Here is an 18,316-nt window from a genome sequence, read left to right as displayed (position 1 = left end):
CTTGAGTTTTATTTCTATTTAAATCGCAAATCTATTTTTACACGATTAGAGGAACTTTTAACATAAACACACACTGAATCCCTCATTAGGTGGTCACATGTGTGATGCACTTTTACCCAGACTGAATCCTGCATGTTAAAATTAGCCTGTCTTAATTGTTTAATGTCTGACGTGTTCTCGTCTCCAGACATCACTGCGTTGCTGTGTGTGTGTTGTTTTTTTTTGACTTGCTAAGATTTTCCCATGGACAGGCAGACCAAAGCCTTGCAAACGTAGTTTATAAGGTCGTATGCATGAACTCCTCCTCCTCCTCCTCCTCCTCATCCTAGTCTTTGCTGTCCCGGGTCCGCTCAACTGAGAGAGAGAGAGACACGCAATGGAACAGAGCTCAGTTTGAAACGGGACCTCAGACAGTTAAACTGTGGATGCAGCAGCACAGGAAATGCCCTGTGAGCCCTTGGTAGTCATTTAGCGATTTTTGACTTGACTTCTCTCTCTCTCTCTCTGTTTAACGTGACAGCGAGCGTCAAAGGGGAAACAAGAGTCCGTGGAATAAGTGAAGGCTATACAGGACCATCTCCAGTTCTCCAGTGCGCCAGGATGCTTGGGATAAGTCAACATTTCACGTTGACAACAGTGGCAGTTGCTGGTAAGTAACAACTCATCAGGAATTATGCATTTATGCTGATTATGACGTGAAATAATGAGTGACAGAGGGGGAGGGAGCGGTGAGAGCGCGTATCCAGCGCTCCGGCGCATCTTTTTACGCACAAGCGTGGACAAGCAGCTTAGATCATCGCTGTGTCTCTGCATAATTGACGACCGAGCGGCTAAAAGCATCCATTAGGTGTGTCACTCTCGTTGCCTGCACGCCCATTAAAAGGTGGTGGCACCACACTGTCCTCGTAAAATGCCCCTAAATACTTTCCGTCCGTATTTCCCAGATGTTTTTTATTCTGACTGAGGGAAGCCGCAGAGCGCTTAATTGTTTCTACGTGCAGCAGCTTGGTCTAAGAAGCAAGGCATTGCCTCATATAATGGAGACATTAGAGTCAGTCAAATTACCGTATGCTCTCTAATTGAATGTTGCGCATGCCAGTGTTTACACAGCAGTGTCAAAACTTTGAGGAAAAGCAAGTTTCGTTGCTATTCAGGAAATATTTCTGCAGTGTCGTGTGTTTTACTGATGTTCCTGCAGAAAAATGAAATTATGTCATATCCTATGATGAAACACACCCTCGGATGGATAATCAGGGGTGAGAAATCATCATGATAATTAGATTTTAATGTCTAGAGGGTGAAAAGTGAAATGAATATGGTCTTTAGAGCAGCTTTAAGAGGCAGTGAGGCTCTTTATTTTGTAATGGATACCTGTGTTGGCATTGTGGAGTTCCCATTGGTGTGGCTGTGCTCTCGGGTTCAGCTCCAGAGCAGCAGTAATGAATTAACTTCTAGGTCATGTCCAAGTAGTTCAAACATGATGGAAAGTACCGGCGAAGCTGAGTGAGCCACCCCTCTGAGTTTGGAGGAGAGGGAAGAGAGAGAACAAAGACAGCGAGGTGAATGTCTCTCTTTAATTCTCAGATTCCTGTGCCTACATGTGATTCTGACTTGTGATGGTCATTAGAGAATTGAGTTAGAAATGGGGATATATGCCTGTGTGTGTGTCTCTCTGTGTGTCTCTGGGTGTGTTTGTAAAAGGATCACCAAAGGCTCACAAAGAAAATCATCAACAAGTCAGGTTTACTTACTTGGTTTATTGTGGCCCCACTGCCCCCTGTTTAGCTCCTGCAGGTCGTCAGTGATCTTGGCTCCTTTCCTGAGCAGCTGTTTGTTTGTGAATGAGTCTGCCTGCAATTACTTAACTAAACTAGTAAGTGTTCTGTCATTGTCTTGCATCCCCTCCTGCACACTGATGCTGCTCTAATGTAGCTGTTTCAGTATGACCTCAGCTGGGTTACACAGGGGGTAGAAGCTATCTGGTTCGAGACCATAAAAGATCCCGTGTTGTGCTATGGGAGCTGCCTTTGCCTACCTCAGAGGCCCACATGTGGTTATTGTAGTGGCAGCATTTAATCTCTGTAAATTCCTAACGGAGATGGGGCTACAGGTGGTTTGAGTTTGGTACTGCAGAGGAGAGGGACATCTGGCTTCAATCAGAATGTGTCAAACCAGAGTGGCCGAGCTCACTAAGGACGCGGACAACATGAACACCTATACTTGAGAGTAGGGCTGCAGCTGATGTAATCAAAGATTAATCTGGGTTTGTGTTAATTAGCTGATCATCCTTTAAGTCTAAAAACTGTGAGGGAGAAGTGTGAAGAAATGCCCATCCCAGCATCCCTGAAATCCAAGATGATCTATAGAGCTGAAAAGCGATTAATTGGTTACTCAATCAACAGAAGAATAGTCAACATTTTCAATAATCTCAATAAATGTGGGAAAAAACATTCTGTGGTTCCAGCATCTCAAACGAGAGGATCTGCTGCTTCTCTTTGTCATAAATCATTGTAAGGTACATTTTTTTGGAGATACTTTAAGACGTAACATTGGTGTCTGGGGAGTTTTGATGGGCAAATATTTAATTTATGATGATATAAAACAGGAAATCCTCACATTTGAGAATATGGAATCATTGAATGTTTTACTTGATACATAACTTGGACAGAATCTATAAGTACAAGTGCATGTCACAATTTCCTAATAAAGCCCAAGAAGAATGATATTCATTTGCTTGTTTTACTTTAATCTTCAGTCCAAAACTCAGATTTTTATTTACTTTAATGATTCATTTATCAAAATAGTTGGATGTCTTATTTATCAGCTAATCGTTTTAACCCTACTTGAGACTTCCCATCTCTCCCCTCTCTTTCTCTTTGGTCTTCTTGTGATTGATACAAGCTGAAGCTGTTTATGTGAACTGTCTCGGATGCAGCACATCACAGAGATCACCCACATGATGAGATGTTTGTGTTTGTCAGATGTGAGAAACAGCCATGGGACATTTTGGAGTCGGGGGTTGCCTCTTCAGACGGCCTGTCACACAGCCAGTATATACACTACGTGTTCCTCTTACTAAGGAATGTATTTAATGTCTTAGTCTTTGTAGCCATGTCTGCTACAAAGATGGAGTGAAGGGTTAGTCGAAGTCGAGACTGATTTAGATTCCTCAACATTCCTTTGTGGACTGGGATGCTTTTTCTTGCAGTTTCTCACATCTCAGATTTGGGAGTTTGTGAACATTTCCATGAGCACATGGGAAGCAGCAGCAGACCACCAAAGTGAATGATTAATTCATTAAAAGCTGTAAGGTCAAGGGATATAAGGTTCTGAGTTGAATATGTGAGCCCTGAGTAGCGAGCCCAGTCATCTCCGTCATTAGCAGTATCTCATCCTCCTTCTCCTCTACTATCTCTGCTGTCTCGCATCTGAATCAGCTTCCTCCCTTGGTCGTAGCAATCAGCACTAATTTGACATAAACTGTCTACTGGCACAGGCAGGGAATGGAATGTAAAGTAATTAAGATACGATAACGTGCGTTTATTCAGCATCTTTTACGGTTTTGCTTTTAGCATCGTCATTTCTTTAATCAGTTAAGTGTAACTATCCAAAGTTATGCCATTGCCACTGAATATACTTCGAAGGTGTGAAAGGCAATCACGTTTATTGTCTTGACTTCTGTCGGGTACGTTATGACACTGCCAGAAACCAGTCTGTCACGATAACATATCAATGTGCAGACTGACAGTGATCGATGCTCTGCAGTCACATGAATTTAGATTGAAATATCTCAGCAGACAGTAGCTTTCTTTGTAAAGAACCAGAAACATCTTTTGTACTTATAATTGAACCAAGATTGTGTCATACACATCCACATCACTTCCCACTATGTATGCAGAAAATAGAACTTCTTTCTTCTGCACAGAATCAGAGTTTTGAGTTGATTTTCTCATGAATCTTTGGCCCGGGCGGCTTCTGGCTGTTGCTATGATGTGATGCGTAGACGTACAGGGTTTCACACGTTCTATGAATAAAGGATGTGTGCATGACAAATAACACTTACCTCATGGTTTTACATTTCATGTTTGAGTCTGGGAAAATCTCTGACTGTCGCCCTCACTGAGAGTGTTCTCCAAGCACTTTGGTTTGCCTTTTTGTTTGTCTTTATTAAAAAGTGTTGTTAATCATAAGTCTACTATGCTCAAGGGCAATTTTGCAGTATTTTAAGTATGTTGAAACAATCCAATAACAACAGCTATAACAGCTGTCAATCTGTTACTTGGATGCTGGAAAAATGCTGTGTTATGTGCTGATGAATTTTAGTCATCTGTCATCATTGGATTATCCAGTTAAATTAACACTAATCTAATTGAATTCATAGCATACATGAAACATGATAAACCATGACATCCGTAGCTAGAGAGTCAACCCAGTCTGCCGTCTTAGCTGTTGTCTTTGTTCTTTTACTTGAGTAGTTGATTTCAGCAGCTTTCTCAATAGATCATAAGAGGAAACACTTAGCTAAGAACTATTTGCAGCATTTCTTCCTGCTGATAAGATGTAAAAACTGCCCAGGAGCCACACTAGATGGTTACTCACGTCGATGACAAAAGACTGCAATAATTATGTGGCAAAACAGTCTCAACTCAAGGTTCACTTACTAGCTTTCTCTGTGCTTTCAAGCGTATGTCACAGTCTTAATCAGCACGTATGGTAGAGAATGTGACCGCCTTGTTTTAAGGATAGTTTTGGGCATTGGATGTGAACAACTTCTCTGATGATTCTTCGATCATCTACTGAGCCTTAGTTGATGATTTTGACTTGATTTGTGTTGACTAAAGTCAAGAATGAATGTCATGCTCAACTCCAATAACTGACTTTATTTCTTTGCTACAACCTACTGAATGTATTTCAATATATCACTATTGTATATAAGGAATTAATACATTTGTTACTGCATGTAGATCTTAGGGCTATGCAGCTATGGTGTGGGATGGGCCATACTGACACAACATGTAAAACTAGTGATGACAGAGAGGGTTAAGACGCCACAAAAGGTTTTTATATCCAAGTCAAGTCACAAAGCATTTGTTACCACATCTAAATAACCGCAAACACACATTTCTGCTTGTAAAACACAAACATTAAACTGATTTATAAATGTAGCTGCTGATCCTTCACTGGACATTGAAAGCCCAACTGGGACATGGCAGATGCTTTTTTGTGCAAATAGGTTGCATATGACTGAATATATTCAATGCTGTGGTATGTATTATTGTCTGCATTCAGCTGACAAGTTTTTTGCAACTTAAGACAAGAATAATGGTTTCTGAAGATGCATGTAAACATCTCTGTGATCTTTGCAGCGTAGGGTGTTATGGCTAACTGAAGGTCGTCAGGGGTCTTCATAGTCTAACTTTGATCCATGCAAATGGATTCTAAAAGTTGTGAACCCTGACAACAACACAGCATCTCTCACACAGGAAACTGAGACCGTGTGGTGTGCCAGCTACAAATCGATGTGGTTGTCGGGTCATGCGGTGCATGCAGTAAGCTCCACCTACAGTTAGAAGTCAGTGTGTTAAAATCAACTGGCACTTTCTTGTGGAAAAAAACACAATGATGCATTCAGGGGTACATCATTAAGTTTAGACAAATAGGAAATTAGTTGATACAAACAAACAAAACAAAAAAGGGACTGCTGCCTACATGGAAGGATTTGCTGCTTTTCCTTGTGTTGCAGAAAACTGAATAGCTTTGAGGTTTTGAGGATTTGTCAGACAAACAAGTAAATTGAAGTTTAATCTGGAGTTTATGAAGTTGCAACAAGTATTTCGCACAATTTTCAGACATTTTACAAGACAAACAAGCTGCTGAAATGAATCCTTATTTGCAGCTTTGTAAGTACTTGCTGTTCTGTTGCTCTCCACGTATTCTGGCTTCCATTCAAAGTCAGGAGTTTCTTTGCAAAGCTTATTTGTAATTACTATGTTTTTATTTTGTTATAGAAAAGGTTGACATTTAATTTCAAATCCTTCACGTTGCATTCATTTCTAATAGTACTGTCTTCATCGATGAAGTGTCACATGAAGCTCATTAAGATGCAGACAAGAGTGTGCATGTGGGTATGACTGGGGTGACTGATATAGCTATAAAATATACCTCATCAGGCAGGAAGTCGCACTCTGTGGATAAACACAAAACAGAAGAGCATATATTTCCTTGAAGAACTGCACTAGTCAAAGAAAGGTTCAAAGATTCAGCCCCAAGCCTCAAAACCACAAAGGCCACCCACATGACTTGGTTTCATACTCTTCTGCCTCAACCCATTACAGATGTGTAACTGATTCTGCTGTCTCTGCAGCATGTGGCAACCATGAAGCTACCACTTGCAAAGTGAAAGATGATCAAGGAAAGGTAAAGCTGATGTATTTTATAACATCACCCATGACATTACTGGCACCAGTCAATGTCAATTGAGAGAAAACATTGAAATAGATCCATTATACAGATTTCTTTTTTTGGTATTCACCCTTTATTGAACAGATAACAGTAACACATGGTACAGAATGGTATGACATGCAACAAAGAACCACAATTGGATCCATCCAAGGGGTTATGTGGTATGCATCTTAACCACCAGTCACCAGATGCCCCCATTTTAGCAGAAGCAGAAGTAGTATAGGGTTCATCTTTGCATTACTTGGATTGCCAGTACATTTTGATCAAGTATTCATGGTCTCCAGGGGATAAATACTACTGACTTTGGTCCAGTGCTACAATGAGATTCATATTTTTATTTTTGATTTGGATCTCAAGTATTGGATGGATTGCCATAAAATAAACATTTTATACCTGCAAAGCTACTGACAGCCATACTTTGTATTTGATGCTAATTAGCAAATGTTAGCACGCTAATATGCTAAACTAAGATGTTGAACCTGGTCAGCATTGTGCCTGATAAACATCTGCACGTTATCATAGACATCGGTCCAGACTGAAATAGCTCATCCATCACTTGGTACTTTACAGACTCGTTCATGGTTCCCTGAAGATGAATCCTACTAGCTTTGGTGATCCCCTGATATCTAATACCATCATAAGATTAAAATATTGTCCATTTGGGGCGGTCGGTAGCATAGTGGGTTAAGCAGCCGCCCCGTGTGTGGAGGTTATAGTCCTCGCCGCAGCTGGCCCCGGTTTGAATCCCACATCGGACAGCTAATTTACTGCGTGTCACTCCCCCTCTCTCTGCTTCCTGTCTATCTTCACCTGTACTATCAATAAAGGAATAAAAGGCCCCCCCCAAAAAAATAATATATATATATATATATATATATATTGTCCATTACTTTGGTTTATCTGGTAAACAATTATTTTTTACGAATTTTGTTTCCATATAAATTACATGGAAATCTTGAATTTCTCTCGAATGTATATGAATGATGGCTTTCAGCAGCACACACCCTGGTTGGGTTCTACCACAGAACTGAGTCATCCCTGAATTATTATGTTTCTGTCTCTGCCATAGCTGCAGATGGGGAAGTGCGAGAGAAATAAACTTTGGGTTGTCAGGGTGATGCTCGTGCCAGACTGTTCTGTGACTGTGAATGTGGAGTCATCTTATGGTTTCAGCACTAACATGCAGAACTTTCTCCCTGTATCGTTTGTGAAAACTGGGTAAATACATTAGATGCATTGAATGTATTCTTTCTTGGGGTTGCGAATGTAAATAGATAACATGTTCTCCCTCCACACTGTGTTTGAATACATAATCTTTCTATAAGTGGCCTCTAAGCTTCAAAAATAAACACAGAGACTCACTTAAAAGTTAGATAAGTGCAGAGTAACTCCTAAAACTTCAGCCAACAACACACACCCACTTTGTAAAAACTGATATATGTCATTAAAAAAAGCTTCAAATAAACAAAACACCCGTAAAGGTGTGACATCACATGTCGTGTCAGCTTACACGGGTCTTAACCTCCAAGGAAGGTCGAGCCACACACATGTATAAACACAGAGACGCGCACTGAACAGATAAAAGCATTCTGCATGTGTTTCACATTTCATCACCTATCACTTTTCTTCAGGCTGCTACAGTTTCGACATTTTGAGGAGCATCTTCTTAACCCCATTAAGCCCTGGTTTAATTGTATCCACATTGACTGAAATATTAAGGATTTATCTGAAATGTTTTAAGGAAGGATAAGAAGGATACAAAAATTAAAATTATCTCTGTGAGGCACACATAGGCCTACAGTACAGCTCAACAGCATTGTAGATCATCTGAAATATTAAGTTCCTGTAAACTGAGCTGCCACTTTTATCAAATCTTATCTCAGCAGCAGTTTATTTCACAATTATTTGTTGGAATTCCTTCAGTCAGCCACATTCGCTGCCATCTCCACAGATAGTTGTTGAGGTATTTTTCAGTCATGTGACCTCTGGCACTGCACAGTTGTTGTGAGGCATTAAGGGCAAAGAGGAGGAGGAGGAGGAGAAGGAGGCAGGGCAGACAGGGGAGGCAAATGGGTGAGAGGAGGTTGTCCTGAGAGGAAAGCTGCTGGCGCGATGATTGGGAATCAGAGGGGAGGTCCATTTTAGGGAATTTGTGGAAGGAGGAGATTGCATTATCTCAAGTTTGAGCGAAAACAAGAGAGAAGAGTGAAAAGTAAAGAGTACAGAGGTCAGAGAGGGAGCAGAGAACTACTGGTTCAGTGGAAACAGAGGCGATGGTTAGTCATCTCTGACATTACAGTTGTCAGCAAGTTTTAAATAGGTTGTTTGTCAGGGCCCCCTGTTTCCTTGCTGCAAAGAAGACCAAGCTAAACGAGCTGACGTTAGTTGTAAACTAAGTATCGGGATGTAACTTTATGCTGATGATCATCTTTGACAAATGTATGGTGGTATCTGTGAATCGATCAGCACAGCTTTTTACTTCTGCTTACTTAAACCAGGAGTAGCAACAGGAAGTTAAAATGCAAAACCTGACATGGCATGAACAAAAAAAAAAAAAAGGCAGGCCACTTGAGGATGTTTGTATTTATGCAAAAATCTTTTGGTAACCATGGTAGCACATAAGCAGCATAGGCATGACTGTAGATACTTTCCTCAATATATCATAAATAAAAAACAAATTACAAATAATAAATATGAAAACAAAGATCTGTTTAGCTTGTGTCAAATCTCTATAAACAGCTATCTGCTTGTTGAGATTAGTCGAAATGTGTAGTAATCCCCTGACCTGAGGTCCTACTAATTTCATAAACTCGTTGATATTTTTAATCATTCAAATTTGGCTGTGTGGTTAATAACACTTTCTTCTTTGGTCTGACAAACTCAGAACGCATTACACATTTACACAGACTTTAAACAGAACATTTAAATAATTTAAGGTAAGCCTTGCCTTGATGGATAGAAGAAAAGCAAACGCTGACTGTTGTTTCAGGACTAAAACACTAAAACGGTTACTGTGACTTCCTTAAGTGTATAATGATGTCATGCAACTTCCTCCTTTGATACTGAGAGAGATTGATGGCCGGGAGCTTGTCTAGAGATAATCTGATGTGGACAGTATCAATGTGGTTTTAGCACAACCAGTGTTAAACATTTCTTTTTTCTCAGAATTGATGTGACATTTAAAAACTCCATTGTTGAGGGTGTAGGTTTTGTGTGTGTGTGTGTGTGTGTGAAACAGGATTTGGGTTTGTTTGGAATCATTTCCTTGTTTTTGCCAGTGTGTGCCGACCAAGACCCCATAACGTCTTGCCAGAAGTACACACACAGACACGCACACATATTTGTACTCCACAGGGGCTCTCACTACCTGCTAAGTGCTGATAACTTTAAATCCTGGATGTGTGTGTGTGTGTGTGTTTCCATGCATGTATGTGTGTGTGTGCAACCAGAGCAATGCTGCATCTGTGCACCAGGCCTGTTCAGCCCTCCACCCCCCTGTCTCTAACACAGGCCAGCGGCCGGCCAGAGCTATCCATCAATCTGGCATCATACAGGGAGCAGTGGAGCTGTGGCGTCTGCCTGGGGCAACGTGTTCACATTAACCTCTCCAGCAAGAGGCCAACACGAACAGCCATGCTTGTCGTGGTGCTCTTCTCCTTCTCCCCTAAGACAAGCTTCCTGGGGGTAAAGAAATTAGCTGTTTGTTATGTTTTACTGTCTGATGCAAAAATCTGGATTAACTTTAGACTTCAATGAGAAGAAGGAAAAAACAAAGCAAAGTATAGATCTATAGATGCAAGGAAATATAATATTGATTGGGAATCTGTGTCATCAGATAATCAATATTAGATGACTGATCCTGATATTCCTGGTATCCCCATTCGTACTCTTTCTGTCTACCTGACTTTCTGTCTACAGTTTATTTCTGAGGGATGGGCAGATCTGGAAACATCTCCTCTCCTCTCCTAATCTATCCGCCTGTACTCTTTGCACAGTCTCCCCAGCATCTGAGAAACAGTGTAACACATACGGTTCATCATTTCAGACATGCCACTAACTAAAAAGTATACGACTTTGAAATAAACCCACCATCTAGGAAATGCAGTCCCTGTACCTGCCTTTAAACATTCTCCAGAGAGCTCAGCTGGAGTCGGTTTGTTGAGAACACCTCACCTGACATTTACTGTTGATGTTTAAGAGTGTTACAGTTTTCTCTCTCCTCTTGTAAGCTGCTAGTCGTTGGCTGAAAATATGTTGCTGTGTGGCATTGTATGAAATGCAACGCTCATATCATTCATGACATTTTCTCAAGGTTACTTGTGATGGTCATTTTGCTTGCAAATCACAATCCTTATGTGGGATATCTTCGGTACAGCAATGCAATTTTATTCTGTTATTCTGATCCTGATATGCAGAACGAGAAGACTGCATTACTGTGAGAAAACTTCGCTTGTAAAAATGATATCAGCAGCAGAGAGGAAATACATCTGATAGTGGTGGTGGCTTTCCGTCTGTGGATGTGAGAAAAGCTTGACATTAATGGTTGCGGAAGGAAATAAGGTGATTTGAAACTTTATGTCTGTCATTGCATCATTATATTCTTGCACGTGTATTAGATTTTTAGCATTCCAACTTTATCTCATTTGAAGTGTTCACACCGAGTGTGTTTGTCCGGTGTGTTGTGTTTCTTTACTGTTCTTGAGTAGCCTTGAAATAACAGCGAAGACACAAAACATCAACGAGGGTTGTGACCCTCCTTGAACACATCTGTGTGTCTGACAGAGAGAGAGGGAGTGTGTCGACGCGGTGAGATCCACCCCCCGCTGAGGCCTTGTCCGCACTGATGTGGATGGGTTTGAAAAATAAAACCTTTCAAAATAAATGTTTAGTAACTCATTGCAGAGCAGAAAATAGTCATGGGTTGTTCTAACTGGAATTACAGCTCTCTCGTTCAAAGAGTATCACTTTTAAATCTGTTTTGTTTGGGGATAACAATCTTGATCAACGCTGAACTCAGTCACATGACATAATACTGGCGTGTGTTTTATTTGTTTTAACATGTTACGGTAGCTGTGCAGCCTGTTCACGTAACAGTGTAAGAAATTGTTTCTATCATGCTCACGTCTTTGTTTAGTAAGTGATGTATTTACAAAACATCTGACAGCTAACAATTAGATTCATCCGCTGTTATGATCAACACTAAACAATCATTTCAGCGGCTTTCTAAAGAGCTTAAGACAGATGGGTGTGTTTCTGTTCTCAGAGCAGCTTTGAGAAACACACACAGTAAAGTAAATAGTGAACAAACTCTCATTGTGTCACACTTAGAATCGCTCTTCGCTTTTAAAGGAATGGTGAAACTTTTAAGGCATGTGCTTAACCAGTTTCTTACCAAGAACTAGATGGAGAGATCAAGTCTCATGTGTGTTGAATATGGAGCTAGAGCTGGGTGTTACTTACTACCTACTACAATAACTCAGTTTCAGTTTGTGTGCAGAAAAGATATGACAAGATTTAGAGGTGCTGGTTGGTGTAGCTTCATACTTCACACACAAACATGAGAGCGGTGTCAATCTTCTCATCTGAATTCTGGAAAGAAAGTGAATTAGTGTACAGTGGTTCCTCGTTTATCGCGGGGGATATGTTCTAAAACTAACCCGCAATAGACGAAATCCGCGAAGTAATCAGCTTTATTTTTTACAATTATTCTACATGCTTTAAGGCCGTAAAACCCCTAACCAGTTCAAACTTTCGCAGATTTAACAAAAATAAGTACAATGCTGTATTAGTAAATGAAACTGTATTTCACGGTTCCACTGACGGTGCCTTTTTGTCCTGGCACCGCTCCGCTGTAACGGCTTTTTCCTCTGAAGGCCTTGGTGCAGGTGTTTTTTTCCGAGTGCAGAACATACAACGCATTTTGTACAGTACTCCCTTAGCCAATCAGGACGCCGAACACAATGCGCGTTCATACTGTATAGTACGCTGTAAAAAAAAGCTTGCAAAATTATACTAAAAAAATCCGCGAAACAGCGAAGGGCGAAAGGTGAACCGCGTTATAGTGAGGGACAACTGTATTTTCAAACAGTTCCTTTTTCTGCGATTGTTCGAGCTCAAAACTACCACTAAGCTAATCCTTTTTTGCTTTTCTTATGAATGAATCGCATCAGTCCACCCTCACAGCAGACAGTGTGCCAGACGCACTTTACCATCAATGTATTCCACTACAGCTAATTAAAATTTTAGCAATATAAGTGGATAGCGCAGGTCAATCTGTATGGGAGCGAGCTAAAAGCTTTGGTATCACTCGATAATTAAAACCTAGTGCTGATAAATTGCACTATGGCTTTGTAAAACTATCATTAGTGTATCGTAGCTGCAGTGTATGCTGGTTATTATACAAAGCGTGTTATTTAAATGTGACATACTGTTATTATTTTATCAGAATTGTCACGCATACTCATTAGACAGCTTCATGGTAAATTGTTATCTGCACAGGATAAGAGACGACGGACGGTCTCCACTCCTTGTTTCCTGTTCATTGGATTCTCATGTCTGTGTTTTCTTTAAAAGTCTCTATTTGCTTTTTCTGGCTCTGCAAAATAAACCGGCAGTCCAATCCTGATCTTTTAAAAGTTGATGATTAGCAGGAAAAAGAAGTTTACCCACAAACTTATGGTTGTAGTATTTTCTCTCACAGCTTGAGCTATAGCATGATTATTTTTGCATGTTGCTTATTGAATCTGGAGGAAGGTCATTCTTTGACCCCTGGGTGTGTGTATTTTTAGTTCCCTCCAGAGGTGTTTGATCCATCCCAGAAGCCCCCGCATCCCAGCTGCTGCCTACATGTTAAAGCTGTTGTGATCAGCAGTTATAACAGGCATAGTATGTGTCTGCAGGAAGGTTATGGTTAGGAGAGTGTCAACCACCCCTGCAGTATACATGGAGAATTTGGGGGGGATGAAAGCTTTGACAACCGTCAGGGGGCATGATGTCATGCGTGGGTTTCAGCTTATATGCCTGCATGTTTTCTGCACCGGTGAAAAAACAGAGCCCCAGAGAATACATCTGGAAGTTTCAGAGACTGGAATCTGACACCGCCGAGCTGACATGTTCAGTCAATGAATGAAAAGATGCTTGAAGAGAGGAGCAGAGAGATGCTGGTAGGAAGGACAAAGATGAATGGAAGGAAGAAATAGTAGAGAGACGGACGATGCTCCTGAGAGAGGGAGAATGATATAATGAATGGGTGGTGGAGAGGAAGCAGGATGAATAGTGAGCAGGAAATTATTTGTAGCAATGCTAAGTGTGTCTCTGTGGATAGTCCAAACTTATCTCAGCAACCATTGAATAGATTGCCATGAATCTTTGAACCTTCATGTTCCCCAGATTGAAACCTGAGGCCTTTGTGTATCACTTTGACTTTTCCTTTTTGCTACCAAATGGCCAAAGTCTTTTACTCTCAACATCTACTTGGCACAGATGTGATCTGTACAGATATTCATGGCTCCCAGAGGATGAATCCCAATGACTTTGGTGATCCTCTTATATTTGTGGTTTTCGCTTACTCATACCTTTCCTCTTGTGAAATATCTCAACTATTGCAAGTATTTCTGTTAAAATTTGCACAGATGTTTATGGTACCCAGAGGATGAACCCTAATGACTTTGGTGATCCTCCAACTTTTCATCGAGTGCCACCATTTGGTTCACATTTTTCAACTGTATAATTATTATTGAGTCATTGAATGGATTACCATGAAATGTCACACTCATGCATGTTCCTCAGAGGAAGAACTGTCTACATTTGTGATTAACTTTTCATCATCATCAGACAATAGATCCCTGGTCTTGTTTCTAGTCATGTTATTTATTTATATCATCCTCTGTCTACAGACACTAACACTAAAACTCAAGAGAAATTGGCCTCTCGTGTTCCCCTCTGCAAGACACACCTACATTCCCAGCCTCTTGTGTCCACTGCACACCCACATACTTCCCATTTGCCGAGAAATAGACAGTGACAGCCCAATGAGAAAGGTTCAGCTCGTGACTATCCATTAGGGTGATTAAGGAGGGAAATGTTGATGCTGTTGGAGCAAGAATCAAGACGAAGAAATCAAAGAACAGACTGAAAATAGACAGTCAGGGGAGGATTATGGGAAAGTACAAAGGGAATATTGTGTGAGAAGGGCAGTATGGAGAAGACAAAAACTCCAGAAAAAGATAAAAGAACAAAGGAGGAAATCTGGAAATATTTCAGTTTCATAACTCCTTCATGGCTCTAGTCTGCCCTTGGCCATGCCAGAATATGAAGCTTCTGTCCATCGCCAGCCGTGTCTCTTTTTAAACAGCAGCACATGGTGCATGAAGGTCCGGGTACCGCCTAAAGACCTTTTTCCTTCAAAGGGTCAGACATCAGTCCATCATAAAAGTAATTAATATTATCCAATTTCTGAACTACTGCAGATGTTTGCTTACTTTTAGTATTTGTTTAAACTGTCTTCAGTCAGCTTTACAACTAACACATGCTTCTTACAGCAACTGATTATGGTTGAGTTTCAGGGTTACTTAATGACTGTGTTGCCCACAGGTGCTGATTGGTGTTAAGCTTTAAAGCTCATGATAGTTGGTTAGATATGTTACGGATGAGCAGGTGCCAGTGGAGTGTGTGTTTTTACTGTGGCTGAACGAAGCTTTGAAGCCTACAGGTGCTGACTTAGGGTCATTTTTATAGCTGGTTTGATGTCTCACAGGCCAACAGGTGCTGATCCGTGCAGCTTTTCTGCCCTGGCTGTATCATTATTGCTTGTATTGCTACTTGGCTTGATGTCTTGCAGAATTGTTAAATGCTGAAATTGAGTCGTTTTGGTTTTGATAACTGTATCCGAGAGGGCAGCCGGGTTTTATTGTTGGTTAGTGTGTCTGACAGGCTGCCAGGATCAATCAAGACCACATGGAGCTTGACCATAAACAGTCACATTGCTTGGTCATTGTGTTCTAAAGGCAGTGATACTTAAAGGAAATTTGATTAGACATTTCTGGTGAGCAAAAGGAGATTTTTTCTTACGATAAACAGTAACACAGCTCGTCATGCATTTCAGTGATGCTTTGATCTAAATGTAAATGTCAGTGGGCTAGCATGGTATGATGTTTAAGATGTTCACCATGTTAGTTTAGCTTGTTAGGATGCTAATATAATAACACAAAATACAGCTGACGCTGATGGGAATGTCTCACAATTGAACCTGTACCAGATTTCATGGCAATCTATCTAGTTGTTGTTTCACAAAAAGCCAAACATCGTGAGTTTGGTGATGGTACTATATGGAAAAAGTCAGGGGATCACCAAAGTCTCAAGGAATCATCCTCTGGGAACCACGAATGTCTGTAAGAAAATGTCGATATTTTAGTCTGGACTGAATTGGCGAACCGACTGATGCAGAGCCACGATGCTCGCGTGGCTAAAAAACACCTTCTCCGCCTGCTCTGCTCACCATGTGTAACAGAACACAATACGACCCCTCCCGACAGTGATGGACAGCTTTATATGCCAATACCTCAGAGGCTCATGAGGCCATTTCCATCCACAAAGGGAGAAGTCGGGCTTATTGGTTTTCCAGGGCAGATGTTATCCCAGCTCACGAAAATAGCCAGTTACATAACTCACTGGTTTTGATTTGAGCACCAAACACAGCAAAATGAGATTGGTATACACTAAAGGCGTGTCCGCCAATAGACAGAGGACGTGCCCGTGTAATTTACAGCTCAGGCCAGCGTGATTTCGAAGTGTACTTGAGCTCGGTCTGTGATAAATGAAAAAGGCCTCTTTGGCCTGAAGCCATCTTAAATCAGCTAAATTAGCTGCGTACGTCTATGTGTGTGTGTGTGTGTGTGTGTACCTGCGGGTTTGAGGGGATGTCTATAATCAGTTTAATAGGAACAGGAAATGGAGATTCTCTGAGAGATGGAGCGGGGTAACGGAGGAAGTACAGAAAGGGGCGAGGGAGGAACAGCGAGGATAATATTTCTTGGCTGGGATTCCAGTATATGACTCTGCAGGTCTGGCCTTCTCTCTCTCTCTCTTTCTCTGTGTCTCCGTCTATCTCTTTTCCAGAGAGGAATGTAAAAAGTGTAATCTTATATGAAATCTATGTGATTAACATCTAAACATGACTGCGTGATGAGTGGCAGTAGTATGTTTTCATAAGTCCCGTGTTTATAAGAAAGCAGTGAGGCAGACCTGATTACATATAATTCATGCATCCTTGAGTTGTAAGCCTACATACATGCACTGATCCCTGTTTGTGTGGCCCTTCTACCAAGAATGTCCTGTTAACATGGCATGACAACACCACATGCAGATAGTATGGAGTCTGGATGGTGCCAAATGAAGACAATTCATAAACTTATACATTTATTATAGTGCAATGAATGTCATTTTTATTTCATGCAAATAAATGGAATATATTTTACTCATCTGTCTATTCCTCACAACTCATTTTCCAGCTTTAACACATATCTGAGTGCCGGAATAGAAGCAGCTGAAGAAGCTGTAAACACAACACTGACGTATCACCCTATAAAGTTTTAATGGTAAACATGTTGGCAAAAAGTTTCTTATTTGTTGGTCTCTGCCAACGCCTCTTTGGCTGCTAATTGTTCCACTATGTTCTGTCTATCTGCTGTTTGCTGCAGAGCAGGTGGTTTACTGGGGGCGTTTTTTTTTCTTCTGAAAACAGTTGCATGCCGTGGCTGAAAACAAGACCGATGAGAGCAAAGTGAAAGTGAATGAAAAATAATAAAGGCGCCGAGCTGAGAGATGCTAAAACACTTTAAACACAGAGAGGAACTGTAGTCGGATGGTAGTTTATCACCATGAGTGACACCTTTCACATTGCACATACCCATTGATCATAAACAAGATTAAGGACCTACATCAGCTCTGTGAGGCTGTACTTAGGCACGGTGGTAAACATTTTCTCTATAAAATATGATCCAGTTTCACCAAAATCAATCAAATAAGTTAGTCGTGTGTGACTTAGTGGCATGAAGCATTACGTACTTCTTGCAGGTGAGTGTAGCCACAGCACAAAGTCACATTTTCATTAGTTTTATATATCTGATACATGGAGTATTGAACAAATGAATGTTTTAACTTGATGATGGCGATAGATGAAAAGTCAGAGAATCAAGTTAATACAATTTATCCTGAGGGAAATGTGACCACCAATAATGGTGACGCTAGGGGAAACCTGAGTCATCATAATGGATTGCCTGCAGAAAATTTCATAGCAATCCATCGAATATGTGTTGACATATTTAAGACCAAACTGGTGGACCGACTGACCGTCATCGTCATTATTTGACCTCCACGACTAGCGTGTCTAAAAAGTCTGTAATTAGTTTGGAAGCACGATCCAGACTCCATGTGGCAGTTCTCTCTCTATTTTGTTTGGGTCAGACACATTAGTGGCAAAGCGTCATCATCAAAGAAACAAATAGCCGCGTTTTATATGCGTCGCCATGTATGTGGTCTCTGTCTGCGTGTTCTTTTTTTAATCCCACTTCTCCTCTAACTCCTCTGCACTCCCTCACTCAAGTCCACCCATTGAATACATTATACTCGAGGAATTCCCTGTCTCGGTAGAGATATAAAGAGTGTCATTGTAGTATGACAATGAGACATAGATGGATTTATATCGAGCCTCTGTGATATATACTCAGCTCAGTGACAGACGGACGAAGACTGAGCAGAGTGCAGAGAGGAAGCCATTGTCCTGCAGTTCAGACTGGTCAGTCCTTCACATTGATGTTTGAAATTCCTCCACTGTCCTCCAAAATGACTGTGTGTG

General features: G+C 40.9%; 1 protein-coding gene across 1 annotated transcript in view; it reads left to right on the top strand.

The window, feature by feature from the left end:
* The first annotated feature begins 336 nt into the window (after window positions 1–336).
* itga1 (integrin, alpha 1) overlaps window positions 337–18,316 on the top strand; it is a 46,496-nt gene continuing 28,516 nt past the window's right edge. Inside the window, exon 1 of the mRNA XM_010748038.2 lies at window positions 337–649. Coding sequence (XP_010746340.2) covers window positions 601–649 — 49 coding nt within the window. The 5' untranslated portion in view covers window positions 337–600. The remainder of the gene's footprint in view (window positions 650–18,316) is intronic.

This window comes from Larimichthys crocea, chromosome IX, assembly GCF_000972845.2.
Source record: "Larimichthys crocea isolate SSNF chromosome IX, L_crocea_2.0, whole genome shotgun sequence".
Classification (NCBI taxonomy): domain Eukaryota; kingdom Metazoa; phylum Chordata; class Actinopteri; family Sciaenidae; genus Larimichthys; species Larimichthys crocea.
This window is presented reverse-complemented; position numbering and strand designations above follow the sequence as displayed.